The following is a 24,781-nucleotide window of genomic DNA, read 5'->3' as shown; positions in this document are numbered from 1 at the left end:
AAATAAAAAGTGGATCTGTTTTAGATACTTCCCGCCCCATAATTTTCTTTGTGGTCTTAATTTATACACTAAAAGAAAAGTACCATCTGGAGTTAAAGTATGGTATGTGATTTTTAAAGATTTATATATTACCCCAATTAAATTTAAGTTTGCACAATTAATTAGACCCAAAGGTTGATAATTCATCAATAAAAACTTAAAAGGAAACTCAGAAAAGAAACAGAAATAAGCAAAAGAGAAACTCAATATAGTCAACTTTCTTTAAATCTCAAATGTACATGGGGTTAAAACTGGCTACCCATGTAGACAAAATGAACAGACTTTTATAGGGCTGTGCTGTTGTTTTCTGCTACACTCAAAGGCAAATATATTAGCATATTATAGTCTTCTACAGAAAGACAATGATATACAAAGGATTTTAAAGTACTCTTGACTTACTTTATTGTTCTCCCTGTCAGCCAAAATGACAAAATCTTCAGAGATCTGATGCTGAAAACTATTATTTTCTATTTCAGTTAGCTTCAAAACTCTGAGAAGGGAAAAAGGATTCTGAGAACATAAGACTTCAAAACACCATCACAGTGCCAAAGTTTAAGTACTGAAATAAAACTCAACAAATAAAAATTATAGTAACAACACTGAGGTAGTTCTCTTGATTACTCTGCAGTACTAAGTGATCATTGAATGTCCATGAGCTCCTTCAAATTCAGAGATTCTGTTAAACAGAAAAACGTGGGAACTTACAACAGGTGCCACTGAAGTAGGTAATGATCAGCTTGGTCAGGCCTAAGCTATTTTCCAAACTGGCTTAATAAAAGTTACTCTGAAGAACCTTATCTCTGCTATGCTATAACAGGTCTCTAACATTTCAGCTCTAACAATTATAGCAGATATTTGCATTTTTATTTCTGAAGTAGGATGAGATATCTATGAGCAACACTTGGGGTTAACTATAAAGAAATTCAATTAGCAATGAAATCTATACCAAATAGAAACTAAGAGTTTTCATGATAGAATAATATTTAAAAGTAACAACTGAAAATACTCTTCTTTTTTTCTTAGGATTGATTATATTTAAAGATTTGGGTTTTTTGAGTGCAAATGGCCTCATGGATCAAGCCTATTTGCTCACCACCCACGGAAATCTGTTTACATCGTTAACAAGCTTCAAAAGCACAATGTTTTACAAGCTCAAAGTCTCAAATGCAGAAAAAAAGAACAGCAGAGAGAAGCAGCTATGTGTCCAGAGAGTGCTGGAGGCCTCAGAGTTCCCGAAGACCAAGAGATCAAATAATAATTTAAATTACTCACTTAGTGTTTTTAGAGGCAATATTTTTAAATGCTTATATTTTAAAACCTGGCAAAAGGCCATACACTCTTTTTGGGCCTTATTTTCTTAAGTTCAAACTAATATGGGTGGTAGCAAACATTAAAAGTAAGGCTTACTGAAGCGGAACCACAGATTAAGATGTGTAAAAATTAATAATCTTATTTCATTAAATCCTTTCATCTTCCTTATATGAAGAGTAGATCCAGAGAGGTAGACTGATTACCATGAAGCATAAAAAATAAAGGCAGACACTTCCCTTTTTTATTTTTTATTTTTTTAGAGACAGGGTCTTACTCCATTACCCAGGCTGGAGTACAGTGCTACAATCATAGCTCACTGCAGCCTCGAACTCCTGGGCTCAGCTGATTCTCCTGCCCCAGCCTCCTGAGGTGCTAGGACCACAGGTGCCCACCATCATACCTGGCTATTTTTTATTTAAATTTTTTGTAGAGACGAAGTCTCACTATGTTGCCCAGGCTGGTCTCAAACTCCTGGTTTCAGGGGATCCTCCTGCTTCGGCCTCCCAAAGTACAGGATGATAGACTTAAACCATCATGCCCAGCCCCTTCTCTTCTTACTCAACAAATACTGAGCATCTACTCTGTGCCAAGGACTATGCTTAGTGCTGGGGTTATAGGTGTCAGCAAAACAGACTCCTTCCCTGTCATCATAGAGTTTATGATACCAAATAAGGTATTTAAGCAGAGGATCACAAAAATAATTTATCTAAGTTGCCCTAAGTGCTACAAAGGAAGATGACACCATGGGTAAAATGAAAATACCATGGGCAAGCAAATCTGACAAGAGGCATCAGGGAAGGTCTGTGGAAAAGTGATATTGAAGCTGGGTCATAAAATATGAATAGAAATTAGGCAGAAGAACAGGTAGGGGAAACAGACTCCAAACAGAGGGAACACGCCCTCCATTTTCTGAAAAGACAGCATGACTAGAGTAAACTGAGTGGGAGGAGGGTCTTTCGGACCATGCTAACTATGTTGATTTTTATCCTAAGAGCAATGAAAAGCAATAAAAAGGTTAAAGCATTTGAATTCACTTGCATAGGTTTTTGTATTTCTTCATGTTCTTAAAAATCATGCTAGCTGCTGAGAAGAAAACTGACTTAGTGCAAGAGTGGATCCTGGAGTCCTGGAGTGGGCTATTATTGTAACCTAGGCTAGTGATGACAGTGACCTGACCAAGACGATGACAGTGGCCAAGGGCAGAAATAGGCAGATTTAAAAAATATTTTGTAGCAAAATAAACTGGATTGAGAGGATATATGGTGTGTATGTATGAGAGAAAGAGAATGCCTCTAAGTGTTTAAATGTATGTATACTGATGAAAGACAAACTGGTAAGAAGGTATCAGGAATGATTCAAGATTTCTGGAATGAGCTTAGATGAGAGGTTGGGGTTAGTATATACATTTTGGAGTTTTCATGTATACATGATCTTGAAGCCAAAGGAATAAACAGAATCAAGCAGAATGGAAATAGTGAGAAGAGAAGAGGGCCTAAGACCCAACTATGGACATCCAACAATTAAAGTCTGGGTAGAGGAGGAGGAGCACAAAAGCATACTAAAAAAGATAGACGAAAGAGGAAAATATTCAGAACCGTGGTGTCAGGCATGCCAAATGAAAAGTGTTTAAGGAAAGGAAAGGTCAGTTTGTGAGAGATGTGTGTGCCCTGAAACCAATCAAAATAAAACAAGATTTACTTCAAACAATCCACTTCCTTTCCTGTGTCTAGGCTGTCTTTCAGAACAAAGACAAATACTTTTCTTTCTTATTGACCCTAGAGAATTAATTAAGATCTGATGAGAAAGGGCCAGTCTGTAATTACCTTTTACTCGCATATCATCCATCAAATAACTTTTTCAAATTTAATACTTACAAACAGTAATGTTGAGGCTGAAAGAATAAATTCAAGTTTTCTATATGCCAGTCTTTGAGAAAGCACTCAACAACAACTAATTCTTTCCATTAATTGGCTCACTAGTTCGCTGGCAAAAATAAAGATGCCAATAAATGCTACCAAAAACTGCTCTTAACTTTCAAGAACTAATGAGATTACTCACTTGACTTGATTTGGGCCAACATGTATTATTCTACCAGAAGCATCAGGATGGAAATAGATCCAGTCAGATTCTAGAGAACAACAATCCATTTCCTGGATCCCGTTTTTTGCCTGAAGTTGGAAAAAAAATATTAAAGACAAAAATTAAGGGAAAATCAAATGATTTTCAAAATCGAACCCAAGTGATAGATCAGTAGGTCAAAAGTACATGGAAGAAAAAATATTAACCAATTAAAGTGGAATATATTTGAGGACATTTCTCAAATGAGGACATGCAAATTTGAGAAATTCTGAACATTTACATTCAGAAATATCATGGATTTGCTCTGTAACATACCCTATATCTCACAAACAGGTGTAATAACACAAGAGATACCATATCTCAAGCATCTACTTTGTGTCAGGAACCGCATTCGATGCTTTATAGTCACTGCTTCGTTTAATAATAACACTCAAAGGAAGTACTGAAAACTGATAGACAAAGAGAATAAATCATTTGTCCAGTTTTTTTTTGGTTTGTGTGTGTGTGTGTTTTTAAATAGAGATAGAGTCTCGCTATGTTGCCCAGGCTGGTATCAAACTCTGGCCTCAAGTGATCCTCTCACCTCAGCCTCTTAAAGTGCTAGGACTACATGCGTGAGCCACTGCACCTGACCTTGTCCAATATTTTGAACCTACTAAACAGCAGATCTGACTCAAAATCCGTGGACTTTCCATTATATAACTCTGCCATAATCATGCACATGCAGTTCTCCACAACTTCTTCCTCTCTTCCCTGTCCCCAACTATCTTTCAATGAGAAGAGCAGATAACAAAAAAATGAACATGTAAACAAACCTAAAGTCTCAGACATGGGTCACAGAATCTTGGATAAGTCAAATGTTGAATTCTAGTATCTGAGGAAATGATCTAATACTGCTTAGCTTTTAAGGCAAGAAGAGATTTCCCTGTAGTATATTTAGATATCAAAATAAAGAAAAAACCCATCTGATATGTTATCACATGTGTACACAAATGTTTTACCTTATATCCAGGAGCACTGGGAATGAATACCAACTTGGATATATTAACTCCACTGGCTTTACAGAAGTCATTTAATTTAATTTCTCTAATGTAAAATGAAATGATGCCATATTTCCTACTAGATACTCATGAGTTTTGAAACACTAAAGCTTTTAAATTCCATTAGCATACATTGATAGGCTACTATGTTCTAGGTATCAGACTAGGCATTCATGCCTCACATCAATTAAACAATCCTTGTCGTCAAGAAGCTTATAGTCTGGGGGGAGGCAGAAACATAAATAAAAAAAAAATAAGGCAGTTATTGTGAGCTACGATTGTGCCACTGTACTCCAATACGTAATTGACCCATGCACCAGACAGCCAAGTGAAGAGAATTTTGGGAGTTAAAAAAAGGTTGAAATGAGCCTTAAAGGATAAGCAGAAAATAGCTACAAATAACAGACAGCAAAATCAAAAGTACAGAAGTGTTACTCGGTCGGGGGCAGTGGCTCACGCCTGTAATCCCAGCACTTTGGAAGGCTGAGGCAGGCGGATCACTTGAGGTCAGGAGTTCGAGACTAGCCAGGCCAACAAGATGAAACCCCATCTCTACTAAAAATACAAAAATTAGTGGCTATGCTAGTGTGCGCCGGTAATCCCAGCTACTGAGGAGGCTGAGGCAGAAGAATCGCTTGAACCCAGGAGGTGGAGGTTGAAGTAAGCCGAGATCACACCACTACACTCCAGCCTGGGCAACAGAGTGAAACCGTGTCTCAAAACAAAACAAACAAAAAAACCAAAAGTATAGCGGTGTTAATCCATACAGTATGCATATAAACATGAGTAACTGGTAAAATTAAATTAAAAAGTATAGTATTCAGCCATGAGACTGGAGAGGTAGGCTGGGGTTATATTGTAAGTGCTTTGTATGCCATGATTTATTTTTATTTTTAAATTTTTGAGACAGGGTCTCACTCTGTTGCACAGGCTGGAATGCAGTGGTGTGATCTTGGCTCACTGCAGCCTTGACCTCTTGGCCTCAATCAATTCTCTCACCTCAGCCTTCCAAGTAGCTGGGACCACAGGTGCACACCACCACACCTGGCTAATTTTTGTATTTTTTTGTGGAGGCAGGGTTTTACCATGTTGCCCAGGCTGGTCTTGAACTCCTGGGCTCAAGCGATCTGCCTGCCTACGCCTCCCAAAGTGCTGGAATTACAGGTGTGAGCCACTGTGCCTGGCCTCACGATTTTTAAATTTTTGGAATGTAATACATTTTATGTATCAAATCAATGAATGAGTTTCAATTTTTCAAGAATTTCTACAAGAATCCTAATTATACCTAATAGAAATAGTGGTATTATTACATTTTACATAAAAGAAAATTAATGTAATTAAATGTTGATTGTAACCACTGAAATTAATGTGTCCATGATAGTATTAGCTCCAGATGCTCCTTTGTTTAATACAAAATATGCACATACTATACATATCTTTTTTTAGGAGATTGTTCTCTTTACTGTAATATCTAATTAAAACATGCAAAAAAAGATCTTTGCATGAAATACTAGGCAGTTTATTATCAGCTTCTATTGTTTTTATTTGCTCAAATGTTAGATTTTAAAGCTCAGTTTAATAGAGAAAGCTATGAAACATTTTCTGAAATCTTAAGTTAGGCTGCTTATGTGTTTTTTTAGTTATCTACTCTTCTGACTAACAGGTGGGGAGTTAATAGGTATACAAATCATTAAGGCAATGTCACAGTGATAAAATTGTTCAGTAAAAGGACTAAAAGCTTCCCCTGAATTTGGCAGCTCTTTAAGAGTATGCTGAAATATAGATTTGAATAAATGTTATAATCAGTTATTGTAGAAGGAGAGTGTGTGACAAGCATGCTTGATATACATGTTCAAGTCCATTATTTAGATATAAAGTAATTCCTCGGAAACCATAGGGGATTGCTTCCAGGACCCCTTACAAATACGAAAACCTACTGGATGCTCAAGTACCTTGTATAAAATGGTGCAGTATTTGCATACAATCTATGCATCTATGCACATCATCCCTTATACCATCCTTTTTTTTTTTCCTGAATATTTCCAATCCATAGTTAGTTGAATCCACAAATGTGGAACCCATGGATATAGAGGGCCGGCTGTATGTGTACGTGTGTGTGTGTTTGTGTATGAAGTAATAGGTACTATCAGTTCTTATAAAAAAGAATATGTGTTAAATGTCCAGAATGTGAACTGTGCAGGATTTCACTAGATCCAAAGTTAAGTGAAAAAGAGATGTGACAGGTCCTGGTGGCTGAATGATGTTCACTGGGTGGGAGGTGACCAATCAAACCAAGACTTGTCACAGTGGAAAACAGCCCTTAGAGAGTCCTTTAGAAAAGAGAATGTCACCGGGCTGGGCCAAATAGGAGCTGCCATGTAATAAGTATTTGGGGAAATGGAAGGGAACAATGCTCCTACAAAAGAAAACTAGAAGACACTACACACATTGTCCCCTGATGGCCATGACATCAAGGGAAGTGGATAAATGGACCCAAGGCTATGCTGATCTGCAACGTGGTAAAAGGTGATCTGTAACGTGGTGAAAGCCACTGGAGCCAACAGTGACTGATTGAGCAAGGTCAGCATAAGCTGAACCTGCCTCAAAAAAAAAAAGGCAAATTCTTCTGCTATATCAAAAGGGAGGATCACTTGAGGCCAGAAATTCGAGACTAACCTGGAAAACGTAGCGAGATCCCATCTCTACAAAAAATAAAAAAGTAGCCAGGCATGGTGGTGCGCTCCTGTAGTCCCAGATACTCGGGAGGCCGAGGTGGGAGGATCACCTGAGCCCAGGAGGTTGAGGCTGCAGTGAGCTCTGATTGTGCCACTGCACACCAGGCTGGGCAACAGAGTGAGACTCTGTCTTTAAATAAATAAATATAAAATAAAAGTAGTGTTGGCCGGGTGCGGTGGCTCACGCCTGTAATCCCAGCACTTTGGGAGGCCGAGGTGGGTGGATCACGAGGTCAGGAGATCGAGACCATACTGGCTAACACGGTGAAACCCTGTCTCTACTAAAAATACAAAAAATTAGTTGGGCATGGTGGCGGGCGCCTGTAGTCCCAGCTACTTGGGAGGCTGAGGCAGGAGAATGGCGTGAACCCAGGAGGCGGAGCTTGCAGTGAGCCGAGCTTGCGCCATTGCACTCCAGCCTGGGCGACAGAGTGAGACTCCGTCTCAAAAAAATAAATAAATAAAATAAAAGTAGCGTTCCGCTGACACGTCCATATGAAATGAGAAAAAATATCAACAATGAAAGCTTGAGTGATTTTTCTGTAGTGCTAGCTACTCAGGAGGTTGTGGCAGGAGGATCACTTGAGCCCAGGAGGTTGAGGCTACAGTGAGCTATGATTGTGCCACTGTACTCCAGCCTGGGTGACAGAGTGAGATCCTGTCTCAAAAAACAAAGTAACCAACAAAAAACATAACCAGCAATACAAAATAAAAATGGAACTGCCCCCTTAACTCACTTTTTGCACTGATCACAATCACTGTACTTAATACACTGCATCTTATTTTTCTACATGTTTCCTTTGAGAGTATAACTTGAGGGAAGAGATTGTGTCCTTAGTCATGTCTGGCACATGGTAGGCCCTCAATGTGTGTTTATTAAATGACAAATCAATGCCTAAGCCATTTTTAAAAAGAAAATAAAAATGAATTCAAAGGGGAGAAATTTCCATTGTTTTACCATGTACCATTTCTACCTAGTCTGCCATAGGTAACTTAAGAATATCCTTACAAATTCAAAGTGCTTCAATTTACCTACACTGTGACCACCAGAGTTCCATCTGGTTCTGCTCTGGAAGGCAAAGAGCAATAAACCATGGAGAAGCAAAACCAATAATACATTCCACCAGCAATTTCAGAAGCAATGTGAACACATTCCATTGGTGAGTCCCACTGTGGAGAGGTTTTACATGAGATCCCTTGCTGGGAGATTGGTGAGATTAAAAAAACTATAAAATTCTTGGTGCTATAAGAATTTTCAAACGTTAATGTTTTAAAATTATGGGTGATACACACAAATGTTTTCTATATTGTCTCTATTCTGTATTTTAAATGGTTTGCAAATTATTAAAACAAATACATAAAAAAGTAATTCTTAGGAATGTGGGCCTATTCGAGAGGTAGAAAACAAAGAATTTGATACAAATTTGCTACTAAAAAGTCTGATCACTCATTTACCAGGCAATTGTCTTTTAGGGCACAAATATGGAAAACTCCTTTCTGTTTCCTCTTATTAGGTGTGATGATGTAGTGCCAAGGATGGCCTCCAATCTGAAAAGCATTCTCCAGGGATGACACCTCAAAGAGCAGTGGTGGTAGGTCTGCAGAGACAGGAAAAGGAATTCATTAGCTGCACTGTTCTGGGAGCTCTGGACTATTCACTAACTGAATTCAACCTTTCTTTGCATGCAACATCTATAAATTTCTATTAATGAAAAATCACTATGTTCAAGGAAATAAAATACAATCAGGTAAGGAGCTTATTGTAAGAAAAGAAACAGCTAGTCGGAACCGAAATTAGGCTGAATCAACTTTCTAGTTATCTGTTTTCAGGAGGTATTTGTGGCCCACAGGTGAGCAGAGATTAAAACTTGGCTAAAGGTGTTTACAATGGTAAGAAACGACAAAGTACATTTAATTAAAGTAGCTGCCTCTTACTGAACATCTACTATGTAAAAGACTCTGGGTTAGATACTATTTCTAACTCTCATAATAATCCTACAAGGTAATTAGGTCTAACAATGCCTTCAAATGTGAGGAAGAGATCTTCCACATCCTGGACTGACAGGTATACTCAGGTATACATCTATCTTGCTTAAGATTTCCAGTACAGAGGCAGTATTAGTCCCAATGCATGTAACCACTTAGGAAAGGGCCTGTCACAATGGAAGTTTTATTACAGGATAGTCACTACAACTACTATTATCATCAGACAAGTTAACTTTAAGGTAGTTCAGATATATCCAGTCAGCTTCTTTTGAAGACTGACACTGTAAAATAAATTTCTGTTGGTGCTTTTTAGTCATCTTCTTTTATCACAACTTTAGGGCATAATAGATCTATTCTTAGATGCATAAATGGAAGGTACAGCAATTTTAGAAGACCTGAATTCATTTCAAGCAGCCTTTAGGAAACACCACATGGTCTGTTCGGGCAGGTGGCTAACCTATGACTCTCTCATTTTCCCCTCTAACTTGAGAATTTAATTTTTAGTTTATGAGGCCACTAATATTAGAAAAGGGGCTTGTCTTAGGAAGATCATTTGTGTAAAAGTCACATGTTATATACAGAAATGCATACTTTATTAAGCCTCTTCATAAGGACAATGTACTACTTGAGCTATACATGGAAAAAACAACAACAACAACAAATGGTTCACCCTTAAACAACATGAGGGTTAGGGGCAATCCAATCCCCTGTGTAGTCAAAAATCCACGTATAACTTTTCTCTCTCTTTTTTTTTTTGAGACAGTCTTGCTGTCACCTAGGCTGGAGTGCAGTGGCACAATCTTGGCTCACTGCAACCTTCTCCTCCTGGGTTCAAACAATTCTCATGCCTCAACCTCCTAAGTATTACACAGCCTCCTAAGTATTACAACCTCCTCTAAGTATTACACCTGAGATTATGGGTATATGCCACCACGCCCAGCTAATTTTTGTATTTTTAGTAGAGATGGGGTTTCACTACGTTGACCAGGCTGGTCTCAAACTCCTGGTCACAAGTGATCCGCCTGCCTCGGCCTCCCAAAGTGCTTGGATTACAGGTGAGCCACTGTGCCCCGTCAAACTTTTGACTTCCCCAAAACTTAACTACTAATAGACTACTGTTGACCAGAAGCCTTACCAATAACATAGTCAACTAACAGATAAACTAGTATCTACATATGTTTGATGCACTCATGAGATATCTTTTTCTTAATTTTTTCCATATTTCTAGGCTATGCGGTTCATCTGTGATTTTTTGTCAAATTGTGGCAAATCTCCAAAAAATTTTCCTGTATTTATTGAAAAAAATCTGTGTGTAAGTGGACTTGTGCAGTTCAAAATCTGTGTTAAGGGTCAACTTTCATAAAAAGTGGTTCACAAACAATCTTGAGGAAAAAGAAGAGACAGGCATAAACATATCAAATATATGTCAACTGCTTTTTTTTTAACCTTTTAAGAAAAGGGTAGTATCTTTAATACATAAAGGTCTTTTTAAGCAGTAAAAAATATAAACCCCCTAATAGAAAAAGGGACAAAGGCCATGAGTTGGCAAATTATAAGAGAAATACAAACATTGTATGTGATGATATGGTGGATGAAGAAGAGAAAAATTATTAAAAGAAAAACATACAATTAGAGTTTGAATTTGGGGTTGAAATCAACTAGGTACATTATAGAGAATGTGAAATTTAACATATAGAGAATATGAAATTCAATATATGAAATTCAATATCGAGAATACAGGAATTCAAAACAGAAAAAATAATCAGTAGAAACAGATGTATTTAAAAATAAATACTTTCCCCAGTAAATGCAAAAAATGACCCAAAAGTAGCAATATTACTCTGCCCACAACTCTGATGTGCCCTGCTAACCCAAAAGCCTCAATTGTGATCTCTAATACTATTCTTAATGAAAAAGGTCTAAAAGTTCTCAGAGTAGCTGATTCCATGCCTTGTGGTAAGAAAATTTTATGATGGGCGTGGACCATCTGTTGTTTCCAGAAAGCAAGTATGTTTACAAGGATATCAGAGGGTAGTGTTAAAAGAGTAGGAGAGCCAGCAAAAGGGCTTCCACTTGCTACATTGTGGGAAAAAAAAGGGGCCTTAAAAAGAAAATAAATATTATTATTAATTAAAATACTCTGGATCTGTGAAAGGTCAAACAATACTTTAAAAGACAATTTTAACATAATGCATACAAAAGAACTGTATTATTTATCAAAGAAGGGCTACACCTATAATACAATATGATTTTTTCTAGAATTTTTAAATGTAGGGGATAATTAACTTGACATATTTCTTCTACCAAATAAATGTTTACTTAGAAAATTTGCCCAGGTGTGGTGGCTCACACCTGTAATCCCAACATGTGGGAAGCCAAGGTGGGCGGATTGCTTGAGCCCTGGAGTTCAAGACCAGCCTGGGCAACATGGCAAAACCTCGCCTCTACTAAAAATAAAAAAAAAATTTTTTTAATTAGATATATGTTAAGTAAAATTATAAGGTATAGAAGAGAGGATATAATATACTGCATTTGTTGTGAGAAAGAAGATTAAATATTTAAAGTATGCAAACATACATTTGCTTATTTTTGCAAAAAGAAACAATAGTAAGATAAACCAGAATCTAAAAACAATGGTTATTGATGGCAGTAACAGGATTAAAGAAAAGAATAAAAAATAAAAACAGAAAGCAATGAAATAGAAAATGGGGCCAGGCACAGTAGCCCATGTCTGTAGTCTCAGCACTTTGGGAGGCCAAGAGGGGTAGATCGCCTGAGGTCAGGTGTTCAAGACCAGCCTGGCCAAGGTGACAAAACCCCATCTCTACTAAGAATACAAAAAAACAATTAGCCAGGTGTGGTGGTGCGTGCCTGTAGTCCCAGCTACCCAAGAGGCTGAGGCAGGAGAACTGGTTCAACCAAAGAGGTGGAGGTTGCAGTCAGCTGAGATCGGGCCATTGCACTCCAGCCTGGGTGACAGAACAAGACTCTCTCAAAACAAAAAGAAAAGAAATTTCTGAATGTGTCTTTTTATACAGTTTTGATCTTTCAACTATATACACATTTCACAACTTCAAGAATAAACTCAAAAGGAAAACAACAAACCCCAAAATCGAAAACAAAATGAAACAAATGAATCTAATTAGATCATGTTGGTAGCTTAATCCTATAGAAAAATGATTTCAAATTGTCTTTGAACACATCACTCCATGTGTATACTTCCTGGGCTGTACACTAAGGAGAAAAGAAACTGCAGGGAAATCTTAACCTTCACTCCATACTTTAGTTTTTTGTTTTTTCCTTTTTGAGACAGAGTTTCACTCTGTCACTCAGGCTGGAGTGCAGTGGCGCAATCTTGGCTCACTGTAACCTCTACTCCCAGGTTCATGCAATTCTCCTGCCTCGGCCTCCCGAGTAGCTGGGATTACAGGTGTACACCTCCACGCCTGGCTAAATTTTTTGTATTTTTAGTAGACACAGGGTTTCACCATGTTGGCCAGGCTAGTCTCGAACTCCTGACCTCAAGTGATCCACCTGCCTCGGCCTCCCAAAGTGCTGGGATTACAAGCGTGAGCCACTGCGCCTGGCCCATACTTTAGTTCTTAGTAGTAACACTGGTACTGCAATTTTAAGACTATCATATATATATATTGTAGGATAAAGTCTTATTTAGAAATCGAGAAGTTCAGTATGAGTTAAGAGAAATACAAATATAATCAAAAAAGAATCGCTAAATTTGGAAGTATGAAAATGAGCTAATGAATTTTTGTTTTAATGTATTTCTCAGCTCTGTTAATCAAAAGGACCTAAAAGTAAAGATATCCAACTGCAGTGAACACAACTAGATTTGGGTCTCTGTTGTGAGCTGCCTTGTGTTCCCTCAAAAGATATGTTAAAGTCCTAACCCCCAGTACTGGTAAATATGACTTTATTTGCAAATAGGATCTTCATAGATATAATCAAGTTAAGATCATACTGGATCAGAATAGGACCTAAATTCAATGACTGGTGTCCTTATAAGGAAAAAGAGATTTGAAGACACAGAGGGAGAAAGGCCATGGAAAAGTCAGAGGCAGAATTTGGAGTTATGCTGCCACAAGCGAAAAACAGCAAAGATTGTGAGTAACCACCAGAAGCGACAAGGGGTAAGAAAGGATTCTTCCCTAGAGCCTTCAGAGGGCGGCGACCTCTGCCAATACCTTAATTCTGAATTTCTAGCCTCCAGAACTGTGAGAGAATAAATTTCCATTGTTTAAAGCTGCCCAGTTTGTAGTGCTGCAGGAAACTGATAGTCTTTAATGACATTCTCTACTAAAATGGCCCCCTATCAGAAATAGGAAAGTTAAAGGTAAGCCTGGGACACATTGTTGTTCTAGAAAGCAAGGAAATTCTCTAAGATTACTTGAGTATGTCAAAATGAAGTTTCTGTTGGCCAAATTCAGGACAATTTGAACATCATTAAGAACAGTAACTATTACTATATAATAGTAGACAAATAAAAAAATCCATGAGTCTGTTGTGTTTATGTATGTGTATTTATCTGTAAAACATTTTGCTGCCATCAAAAGTGACTATTATACCAACTTCTTGCTCTGAATATTGATAATTAAAGGGAAGAAATAAGTCTTTAACTTGCCTTTTGGAAGGAATTACAGTTTATCTCTAGTTGATGAGTTAAAGCTTTTATTTCTAGAAAAATGCCAGCTATTGAAGGTAAAAAGGAGGAACAGAATTTTAAAAACTGCCATTCTGCAACTCACATGACATAACTGATTCAGGCAAGGATCCCTAATGGTTACAGAAATATGCTATTTGTTATCACAAAATTAGAAACAAACTAAATGTCCAAAGTAGGGAACTGGTTAAGTAAATTATGGTTCATCTGTAATGTGGCATATAGGTCAAGTTCTTAACATCTCAAGGAGATGCACACACACAGAGAGAACCACTTTTTGGCATAGGTAATACAAGTACTACATTTTAAAAGTATTAGAAAATATAACGAAAACTGTCTTCCTTTGATCTGTATCTCTTTCAATATAACTATTTATCAAGTTTTTATGTGTTCTTTCAGATATTCCAAGCAAATCCAAAAGCGTATCACCATATATATATATTTTTTTTCTTTAATACGTGAGTATGAATACTTACACAAATGAAGATTTTTACATACACAGTTTTGCACCCATTTTTTTTTACTTAATAGTACACATCGTGGAAATTATTCTCTACCAGTACAAAAAGAATTTCTCTTTCTGGTTTTTTTTTTTTTTTTTTTTTTTTTGCATCTCACTCCATCCCCCAGGCTGGAGTGCAGTGGCACAATCTTACTCACTGCAACCTCTGTCTCCTGGGTTCAAGCGATGTTTGTGCCTCAGCCTCCTGAGTAGCTGGGATCACAGGTGCGTGCCACCACACCTGGCTAATTTTTGTATTTTTAGTAGAGACAGGGTTTCGCCATGTTGGCCAGGCTGGTCTCGGACTCCTGACCTCAAGTGATCCACCTGCTTCCACCTCCCAAAGTGCTGGGATTACAGGCATGAGCCACTATGTCCAGTTAAAACTCCTCCTTCTTTTTAACAACTTAGCAATTAAATTTATGATACAGCTATACAATGATAAAATAATACTAATGTCACTTACCAATGTATAGACTGTTTCCAATCTTTTGCTATTAGAAACAACGTTTTAATTGTACATTTATCACTTTCTATACAAGTGAATATATCTAGGATAAATTCCCAGTACTAGAGTTGCTGGGTTCAAGGAGTATATGCATTTAAAATTTTTATACATATTAACAAACCATCATATTGACAAACTGTTGGGGGCCATAAAGGGTCCCAACAATAAATGAAAGTGCCTATTCTAAACTTTTACCAACCATATTTTATCGAAAGTTCTAACTTTTTGATATTTAAGAATCTGAAGAGATGTATCTTATAGTAATTTTAATTTACATTTCTCTTAGCAGTGACATTGACCTTTGCATTCCCCTAATTAAAAGTCATTTATATTTCTGTTTCTTTTAAACAATATCCTTTGATCGTTTTATAATTGGACATCGCTCTTTTTCTTATTGATCTATAGAACCCTTTACATATTAAGGAAATTGCCATATTATAGTATGATTTGTAACTATGTCTCCTGTTTGTTATTTGAGTTGGTTTATGTTGTATATGTCTAGGGATTTTTTGCCTAATTTATCAATCTCTTCTTTTATGGCTTTGGGTTTTGTGTTGTACTTAGAAAGGTCTTCCCCACACTGAGATAAAAAGATTCTCCCAAGTTTTCTTCTAAAACTTTTAAGTCTTTGATCCATCTGTTATTTATTTTGGTGTAAAGAGTGAGACAGGATTACAACTTTGTTGTTTTCACAAGGCCACCTATTAAACAATCTAGATGGAAATATTCATAACATATTAACAACAAAAAGTGGGTTAGGCTATAGATACTTGCAACAACATGAAACGAATCTCAAATATAATATCCTGAGTGAAAAAAGCCAAACCAAAAAATACACGCCATGTGGTTTCATTAATATAAAACTCCAGAAAATATAAATTTAATCTACTGTGAAAAAAAAAGCAGATCACTGGTTGCCTAGGGCTGGGTTAAGAGAGGAATTTACTGGGTAGGGCACAGAGGAACTCTTTGGAATGATGAAAAGATTCTAAATCTTGACTGTAGTGGTGATTTCATGGATGTATACATTTGACAAAACTCAAACTGTACAGTTACAATGGATGCATTTTAATTACATGTAAATTATACCTCAATAGAGTTGATTTCTTAACAAATGAGTTATGAAAGAGCACTTATGGTATGATTCTTTTCTTGGTTTTAAACATAAAGAAACACACACATTGTAAGATTAGAAAATAACACATCAAGGGGATAACAACCCCATGTAAGAGGACTACAAATGTTTTACATTTTCTCTTCTGCTTATCTTTATTTCCCAATTTTTAAATTTTATTTTTTTCTTTTTTTTTCCTTTTGAGACAGAGTCTTGCTCTGTTGCCCAGGCTAGAGAGCAGTGGCACAATCTCGGCTCACTGCAGCTTCTGCCTCCCAGGTTCAAGCAATTCTCCTGCCTCAGCCTCCTGAGTAACTGGGATTACAGGCATCCGCCACCATGCCCAGCTAATTTTTGGGGTTTCACTGTGTTGGCCAGGCTGGTCTTACACTCCTGACCTCAAGTGATCTGCCCACCTCAGCCTCCCAAAGTGCTGGGATTACAGGCATGAGGCACCACACCTGGCCAATTTCCCAATTTTTTAAATAATGCAAAGGAACTGCTTTTGCACTAAGAAAAAATTATTTAAAGTTAAAATAAATACTATTTGTATAGACCTTAAGATTGCAAAACAAAATTGGAGAAATGAATAGGATTTCAGTCTCTACAGTATGAAATAAACACTGAAAGCTTCCAATATAATGTGCTACTTTTCTTAGTCAAACATACAAAAATCATCGAATTTTTTTTTACAATGAGAAATTATTTCATAGATTATGTTTTCAAATATTATTATTTCAAAGTTTCAAAATGTGAGGCCCAGAGAGGTTAAATAATTTGCCCACTATCAGCTGGGCACAATAGCTCATGCCTGTAAGCCCAGCACTTTGGGAGGATGAGGTAGGCAGATTGCTTGAGCCCAGGAGTTCAAAGCCAAATTGAGCAACATAGTGAAACACCATCTCTATCAAACAAAAAATACTAAAATTAGCTGGGTGTGGCGGCACACACCTGCAGTCCCAGCTACTTGAGAGGCTAACGTAGGACAATCACTTCAGCCCAAGAGGTGGAGATGGCAGTGAGCTCTGATCTCTCCACTGCACTCCAGTCTGGGCAACAGAGTGAGATCCTGTCTCAAAATAATAATAATAATAATTTTTATTATTATCATACCACCAGTTAGTAGCAGAGTGTCACCCTTACTAGTCAGCAGACTAAGATTCTGATCCCAAATCCAGTCTTCTTTCTAAAAAAAGGGACAAAACTCCAGGACAATTCTTCAGGCTCTGTGTGCTTTGTCTTTATCATCGTTGTTCTTTTGTTTTACTCACTTATTTTTTTATTTTTTTATTTTTTGAGATGGAGTCTTGCTCTATCACCCAGGCTAGAGTGCAGTGGCGCGATCTTGGCTTACTGCAACCTCCATCTCCCAGGTTCAAGCAATTCTCCTGCCTCAGCCTCCCAAGTAGCTGGGATTACAGGTGCCCGCCACCATGCCTAGCTAATTGTTGTTTTTTCAGTAGAGAGTGGGTATCACCATGTTGGCCAGGCTGGTCTTGAACTCCTGACCTCGTGATCTACTCGCCTCAGCCTCCCAAAATGCTGGAATTACAGGCTTGAGCCACCGTGCCCAGCCTTTACTTACTTTTTATTTGCATTTCAACAAGAATAATGCTACCATTTGGAAAAACTCTGTCCGAAATAACCCTTTTCAACATAACCCAGTTACCACTGGAGCCTACAGTTTAAAAATTCTTAATAGATTCCTTTTAAAGTATTTGTATTGAATACAGGAGGTATTGCTAGGGCTGAATTTTCATACAACTGCCTAATTCAGTTTGTCCAAGGCATCTAAAAACTTGAGTAATTTTTAAAATATTTATTTTGAACTTCATGAATAACTTACTTGAACTCCCAGTAGTTTTTATAATTTGTCATTTACTACCAAAAATAATATTTTTTCCTTTTGAACAATGACATCTTTCATTTGTTTCTTGGTCTATTACTAATACAATGTTAAAGAAAATGATAGAAAAAATTCTTATCTTATTCTGTCTATATTAGAAAATCTTTTGGCGTTTCACCTAAAAATATAATGCTTATTGGTTGATTATAAATAAGAGGAATGTCTTCAACATGATAAGGAATGACTCTTAATGAACAAGAATTAAGATAAACAGATATTAGGATAATGAAAATATACTTTCTCTTTTAGTTTACTCATGTGCTCTTTATAGCTACTAAATTTGTAAACATTAAACCATCCTTGGATTCCTGATATGAACTCTGAACAGTCATGATTTCTTTTAATGTACTACTACTGAATTTGAGTAATAGTTGATTTCTTTTCTTTTTTTTGAGATGGAGTTTCGCTCTTGTTGCCTAGGCTGGAGTGCAATGGCATGATCTCAGCTCATCACAACCTCTACCTCCCAGGTTCAAGCAATTCCCCTGCCTCAGCATCCCTTGCGAGTAGCTGGGATTACAGGCATGCACCACTACGCCCGGCTAATTTGTATTTTTAGTAGAGACAGGGTTTCCCCACATTGGTCAGGCTGGTCTCGAACTCCCAACCTCAGGTGATCTGCCTGCCTCAGCCTCCCAAAGTGCCGGGATTACAGGCATGAGCCACTGCGTCCGGCCAGTTAATTTCTTTTCTAACAACCGAATTTGATAAGCAAGTTAAATATAGAACATTTTTACTATATTTATAGAATTGTATATAATTTTCTTTTTTGTGCTTTGGTACTCTTTAAGTATACTGGGAAGTTCTGTCTGTGTCTAAGCTCTATGTTCAGATGACATGGTAATAATTTTTTCTTGAAAAACACCTTTCTTAGAGAGGGGGTAAATTTCATTGAACTGTAAAATATTAAATTGTAAGACAGCTAAGATGGTATCATTTGCTGCAATTCAGTTTGCAGATAAGGAAATCAAGGATCAGAAAAGTAAAGTGAATTGCTAAAGGTCTCTGGCCAAGCAAGGCTCAGCATCCCCAGGCCTTCGTTTCAATGAATAACTGATAGATTTTCATCGACACTTATTTGTTATTGAATAGCAAGGTATATGATGTATAGGAGTAAAATGAATTGAGTTTTTTAAATAAATGAGAAAAACATTTGGATGACTATAATTAGTAACTATTTATATGACCACTTATTTTTTTAAGGTGAAAAAATACTATAGAGTAGCCATACCTGTGATTTTAATATTACAAGGAATGCCAAAAGGAGCCTCTCCTACAGTTCCAGTAGTCCCACCCCATCTGCATGCACACCCTAAGTCAAGTTTCTGTTGCATGAACTAAAAACAAAACAAAACAAAAATGGTGGCTTTAGCACCTATTTTTTTGATATCTGGAGAGAACAAAAATAAAATTCACATGTATATGACAAAGAAAATGTCTTTTTCCAACGGCCTTTCTGTTTATCTTCCCCACCCCTGCTTTAAAGGTTACTTGTCTTTCTACATTTCTACAGTTTTTTAGAGTCAAAATCTACACAAGTGCCTTACTCTAAAAGCATCTCACTAAAAAAAAAATCATACTTTAGTCAAAACATCATGCTAATAGTAATATGACAAATTTCAGTTTTCTCTACCTGTTCAGCGATGGTTTGGAAGCTATAGAGTCTGACCAGTCCTGAGCTGTACATCACAATCAGTATTCCATGAGACAAGGTAGCATCTGTAACGTTCCCAAAAATCTGTTGGGGGGGAAGACAGATATCACCTGAGAAAAGACTGGAAGTCCAATCCTCTGAATGTTCACAGTGGTCTGTACTCTTGCTTAATATTTATGTCGCTACTATAACACTGCTGCCTAGCATTAAAACCTAATTATAATTTATCACCTTGAGGCTAGGGTGTTATTAGGGGTGAGCAGTGAGCCACTGGATTCTCATACTGGAGCACTAATGAAAGAGCGGCACATATCCCTCAGAATAATGCACCAGCATTCATTTGCTTCATAGCATTGTCAACAGCTATTAATAACAAATCCCATTTCTCACAGACACTGGCATACACCAAGGCCATGTCGTTCTAAATGAATATTTAATCTACTGTTCATACTCTTCCAAGGATCCATTCTTTCTGCTAAAATGTTCTTTATAAAGAGACAAATGTTTAGTTAATTAGAGGTGCCGAGCCCCTGGATAGTTTTTCATGCATCGTAAGTGAAAGATGTTCTTCAATCCCAAGTAACAATATTTAAAACCAAATCTCTCTGATTGCATATTTTTCTGTTATTCTTATTTTTATACAATTCACCAGCTTAATCAAAAACAAACTATTTAAATGAAGATGTCCTTGTTCAATTACCTTGGAAATACAGGAATAGAGGAAGATGTCCAATTACCTTGGACATACAGGAATAAATACAGTTTATGACTTTGCCACGTGTTCATTTCTGTTGTAGACTGTAATAAGCATACATAATTACTTAATCTACAAGCACAGAGAGAACAATTAAGAGTTGTATTTTTTGTCATCTCTTAGAAGGATAAGTATTGTTTACTCTGACATTGACTAGTTCATGACTTTTTAATTCACTGATCCTAGTTTCCCACTTTGAGAAAAAGACAATTTGTCACTCCCCTTGAAAACCAGCACAAGACAAGGATGTCCACTCTCACCATTCCTATTCAACAGTGTATTGGAAATTCTGGCCAGAGCCACCAGGCAAGAGAAACAAATAAAAGGGATTCAAATAGGAAGAAAGGAAGTCAAACTATTCCTCTTTTCATACGACATGATCCTGTATCTAGAAAACCCCATTGTCTCATCCAAATCTTCTTAAACTGATAAGCAACATCAGCAAAATCTCAGGATACAAAATCAATGTGCAAAAATTGCTAGCATTCCTGTACAACAACAACAGTCAAGCTGAAAGTTAAATAATGAACAAACTCCCATTCACAGTTGCCACAGAAAGGAAAAAATACCTAGGAATACAGCTAACAGAGGAAGTAAAAGATCTCTAGAAGGAGATCTACAAAGATGACACAAAAAAATGGAAAAACATCTGTGCTCATTGTTAGGAAGAATCAATAGCATTAAAATGGCCATATTGCCCTAAGCAATTTATATATTCAATGCTATTCCCTTAAACTACCATTGATGTTCTTCACAGAACTAGAAAAAACTATTTTAGAATTCATATGGAACCAAAACAGAGCCTGAATTAGCCAAGGCAATCCTAAGCAAAAAGAACAAAGCTGGAAACATCAGGCTACCTGACTTCAAACTATACTACAGGGTTACAGTGACCAAAACAGCATGGTACTGGTACAAGAACAGAAACATAGACTAATGCAACAGAATAGAGAACCCAAAATATTAGTAAAACTGCACACCTATAACCATCTGATCTTCGACAAACTTGACAAAAACAAGCAATGGGGAAAGGATTCCCTATGGTGCCAGGATAACTGGCTAGCCATATGCAGAAAATTGAAACTGGACCCTTTCCTTACACCATATACAAAAACTAACTCAAGATGGATTAAAGACTTAAATGTAAAACCCAAAACTATAAAAACCCTGGAAGATAACCTAGGCAATACCATTCTGGACATAGGCATGGGCAAAGATTTCATGATGAAAATACCAAAAGCAATTGCAACAAAAGCAAAAATTGACAAATGGGATCTACTTAAACTAAAGAGCTTCTGCACAGCAAAATAAACCATCAACAGAGTAAACAGACAACCTACAGTATGGAAGAACATTTTTGCAATCTATGCATCTGACAAAGGTCTAATATCCAGAATCTACAAGGAACTTCAACAAATTTACAAGAAAAAAAAAAACCCAGTAAAAAGTGGGCAAAGGACATGAACAGATACTTCTCAAAAGAGGACATAAATGTGGCCAACAAACACATGAAAAAAAGCTCAACATCACTGATCATTAGAGAAATGCAAATCAAAACTACAATGAGGTATCATCTCATGCCAGTCAGAATGGATATTATTAAAAAGTCAAAAAACAACAGATGCTGGCAAGGTTATGGAGAAAAAGAAACACTTATACACTGTTTGTGACAATGGAAATTAGTCTGACCATTATGGAAGACAGTGTGGTGGTTCCCCAAAGACCTAAAGACAGAAATACCATTTAACCCAGCAATCCCATTACTGGGTATACACCCAAAGGTATATAAATCCTTCTATTATAAATATAAAAGACACATGCACATATACGTTTACTGCAGCACTACTCACAAGAGCAAAGACATGGAACCAACCTAAATGTCCATCAGTGATAGACTGGGTAATGAAAATGTTGTACATATATACCAGGGAATACTATGTACCCACAAAAAGAACAAGATCATGTCCTTTGCAGGGACATGGATGGAGCTGGAGGCCATTAACCTTAGCAAACTAACACAGCAACAGAAAACCAAATACTCCATGTTCTTGCTTGTAAGTGGGAGCTAAATGATGAGAACACATGGAATGATGAGAACACATGGACACACAGAGGGGAACAACACATACTCGGGCATATTGGAGGGTGGAGGGTGGGAGGAGGGAGAGGATCAGGAAAAATAACTAATGGATACTAGGCTTAAACCTAAGGAATAATATTTTAAACCTGAGGAATAAAATAATCTGTACAACAAACCCCCATGACACATATTTATGTAACAAACCTGCACATAATGCACATGTACCCCTGAACTTAAAAGTTAAAAAAAAAAAGAAAAAATATGAAGAAAAGCTTTAAAAAAGAGAAAGAAAAAGTAAAAGAAGAAAAAGAGGACTTGTGTAATTCAAACTTTTTTTTTTTTTTTTTTGAAATGGAGTTTTGCTCTGTTGCCCAAGTTGGAGTGCAGAGGTGCAATCCCGGCTCACTGCAACATCCACCTCCTATGTTCAAGCAATTCTCCTGCCTCAGCCTCCTGAGTAGCTGGGACTACAGGCATGCACCACCACCCTTGGCTAATTTTTGTATTTTTAGTAGAGACAAGGCTTCACCATGTTGGCCAGGCTGGTATCGAACTCCTAACCTCAAGTGACCAGCCTGCCTCAGCCTCCCAAAGTGCTGAAATTACAGGTGTGAGCCACTGCACCAAGCCAATTCAAACATATTTTAAAATAATGAGTGCTGGCTAGGCGTGGTGGCTTATGCCTGTAATCCCAGCACTTTGGGAGGCTGAGGCAGGCAGATCACAAAGTAAGGTGATCGAGACCATCCTGGCTAACACGGTGAAACCCCGTCTCTACTAAAAATACAAAAAATTAGCCAGTTGTGGTGGCGGGTGCCTGTAGTCCCAGCTACTCGGGAGGCTGAGGTAGGAGAATGGCATGAACCCAGGAGGCAGAGACTGCAGTGAGCGGAGATCACACCACTGCACTGCAGCCTGGGTGACGACAGAGCAAGACTGTCTCAAAAAAAAAAAAAAATAATAATAATAATAATGACTGCTATAATAAAGTAGCCAATCTATTTTAATTCTAACTCCTCTACTTGCCACCTTTAGGATTTAGGTAGCTGCTTTTTACTTTTTATTTTAATTTTTTTAGAGACAGAGTCTCACTCTGTCACCCAGGCTGGAGTGTAGTGGTGCGATCATAATTCATCAAAGCCTTGAATTCCTGGGCTCAAACCATTCTTCTGCCTCAGCCTTCTGAGTAGCTGGGACTGCTGCTTAACTTCTTAATTACATATGTATGTTACAATGTTGTAAAATATTCAAAGTGCATGGCACAAAATAAGCAATAAATGGTAACTAGTATTACTCTTTAGCCATTATGCAGTTTAGTATATAATGCTTACATAATGTAAAATTTTAATACATTCATCTTGTTTGCTTATAAAGATCAGTAGATCCTCAAGATACAGTCCTCTACAATACTTCAGGTACTGAATTAAAGAGTAATAGAGGAGCTCAATAAATAACTATTCACCAACAGTAACTTTTTTTTTAAGTAGAATCCTATTCATTCTTTTACTCAAAGGAAATTTGTTCCTTCTTTCCTCCCATGTAACCGATCCACAAGTCAAGAACAAATGGGAACAACAATAAAACCCAAAACTGAATGAATTGGAAAATTTACATATTTAAATACAAGGCTTGTTATATATCATAAAGCGAGTTTTAGACCTATACCTTGCAATTAAAGTGAAATATTTTGTTGCAACTTTTCACCTCCTTTAATGATCTTTTTAACAAGCTTTGGAATGTTCCCTCTGAAAAAAAAAATACTTTACTCATTCTGTAATTTCATAACATAGTTGTGTGTTAATAACCACAGGTATCCAATACAAATGTTCTCATGTGTTTTGTTACAATATAAACCAGGTTAGTGAACTTTTTTATAGTGAGGGGAGCATTTCCAATCAAATATCTCATAAATAATTAAATGACATTACTCTTATTGTCAATAAAATATTGCAATTAAATAAGAAATGAGTTCTTACCTTTTTATTGATCTCTAGAATCCCTACAAGTGAAAAAGGTAGAACTCGGAACACTGCAAGGTACAGCAAAACAGGTTGTTGAATGCCTGCCTAGAAGGAAAGACTAAAATTACACGCAGCTCTCAAAAGTGCTTCCAGAAACACTCTGTTTTCATTAGTTGAAAAAATCCATCTGTTCGTTATGCAGACGTTTTCATATTATGAAAACATCCATCTATCTAGATTGCAAAGTTACTTAAACAGGAAGGCAACATATTCAAAACATGTCCACTAAAGCTTCAGCCCTTCAGATACACACGTGTATATATACAGACAAAAATCCATAGAAGTAAACATTTCTTAGCAATAAAATACCATGCATTTATATTTTGAATTGGAGTTTGAACAATAAAGAACCTAATAAAAAGATATGTAGTTATTAC

At 37.0% G+C, this 24,781-nt stretch overlaps 1 protein-coding gene across 8 annotated transcripts in view; it reads right to left on the bottom strand.

The window, feature by feature from the left end:
• DCAF17 (DDB1 and CUL4 associated factor 17) overlaps positions 1-24,781 on the bottom strand; it is a 57,050-nt gene that overhangs the window by 13,718 nt on the left and 18,551 nt on the right. For 7 of the 8 annotated variants that reach the window (XM_074009436.1, XM_045368289.3, XM_074009435.1 and 4 more), the window contains exons 6-11: positions 24,360-24,449; positions 19,529-19,633; positions 19,127-19,232; positions 8,660-8,802; positions 3,409-3,518; positions 439-529 (exon numbers count right to left, since the gene is read on the bottom strand). In XM_074009436.1, the coding sequence (XP_073865537.1) occupies positions 439-529; positions 3,409-3,518; positions 8,660-8,802; positions 19,127-19,232; positions 19,529-19,633; positions 24,360-24,449 (645 nt within the window). The remainder of the gene's footprint in view (positions 1-438; positions 530-3,408; positions 3,519-8,659; positions 8,803-19,126; positions 19,233-19,528; positions 19,634-24,359; positions 24,450-24,781) is intronic. The other variant, XR_012421214.1, reaches the window with a different exon arrangement.

The sequence above is a fragment of the Macaca fascicularis genome, chromosome 12 (genome assembly GCF_037993035.2).
Source record: "Macaca fascicularis isolate 582-1 chromosome 12, T2T-MFA8v1.1".
NCBI classification, from domain to species: domain Eukaryota; kingdom Metazoa; phylum Chordata; class Mammalia; order Primates; family Cercopithecidae; genus Macaca; species Macaca fascicularis.
Note: the sequence above shows the minus strand (reverse complement) of the source record. Positions and strands in the feature narration are given on the sequence as shown.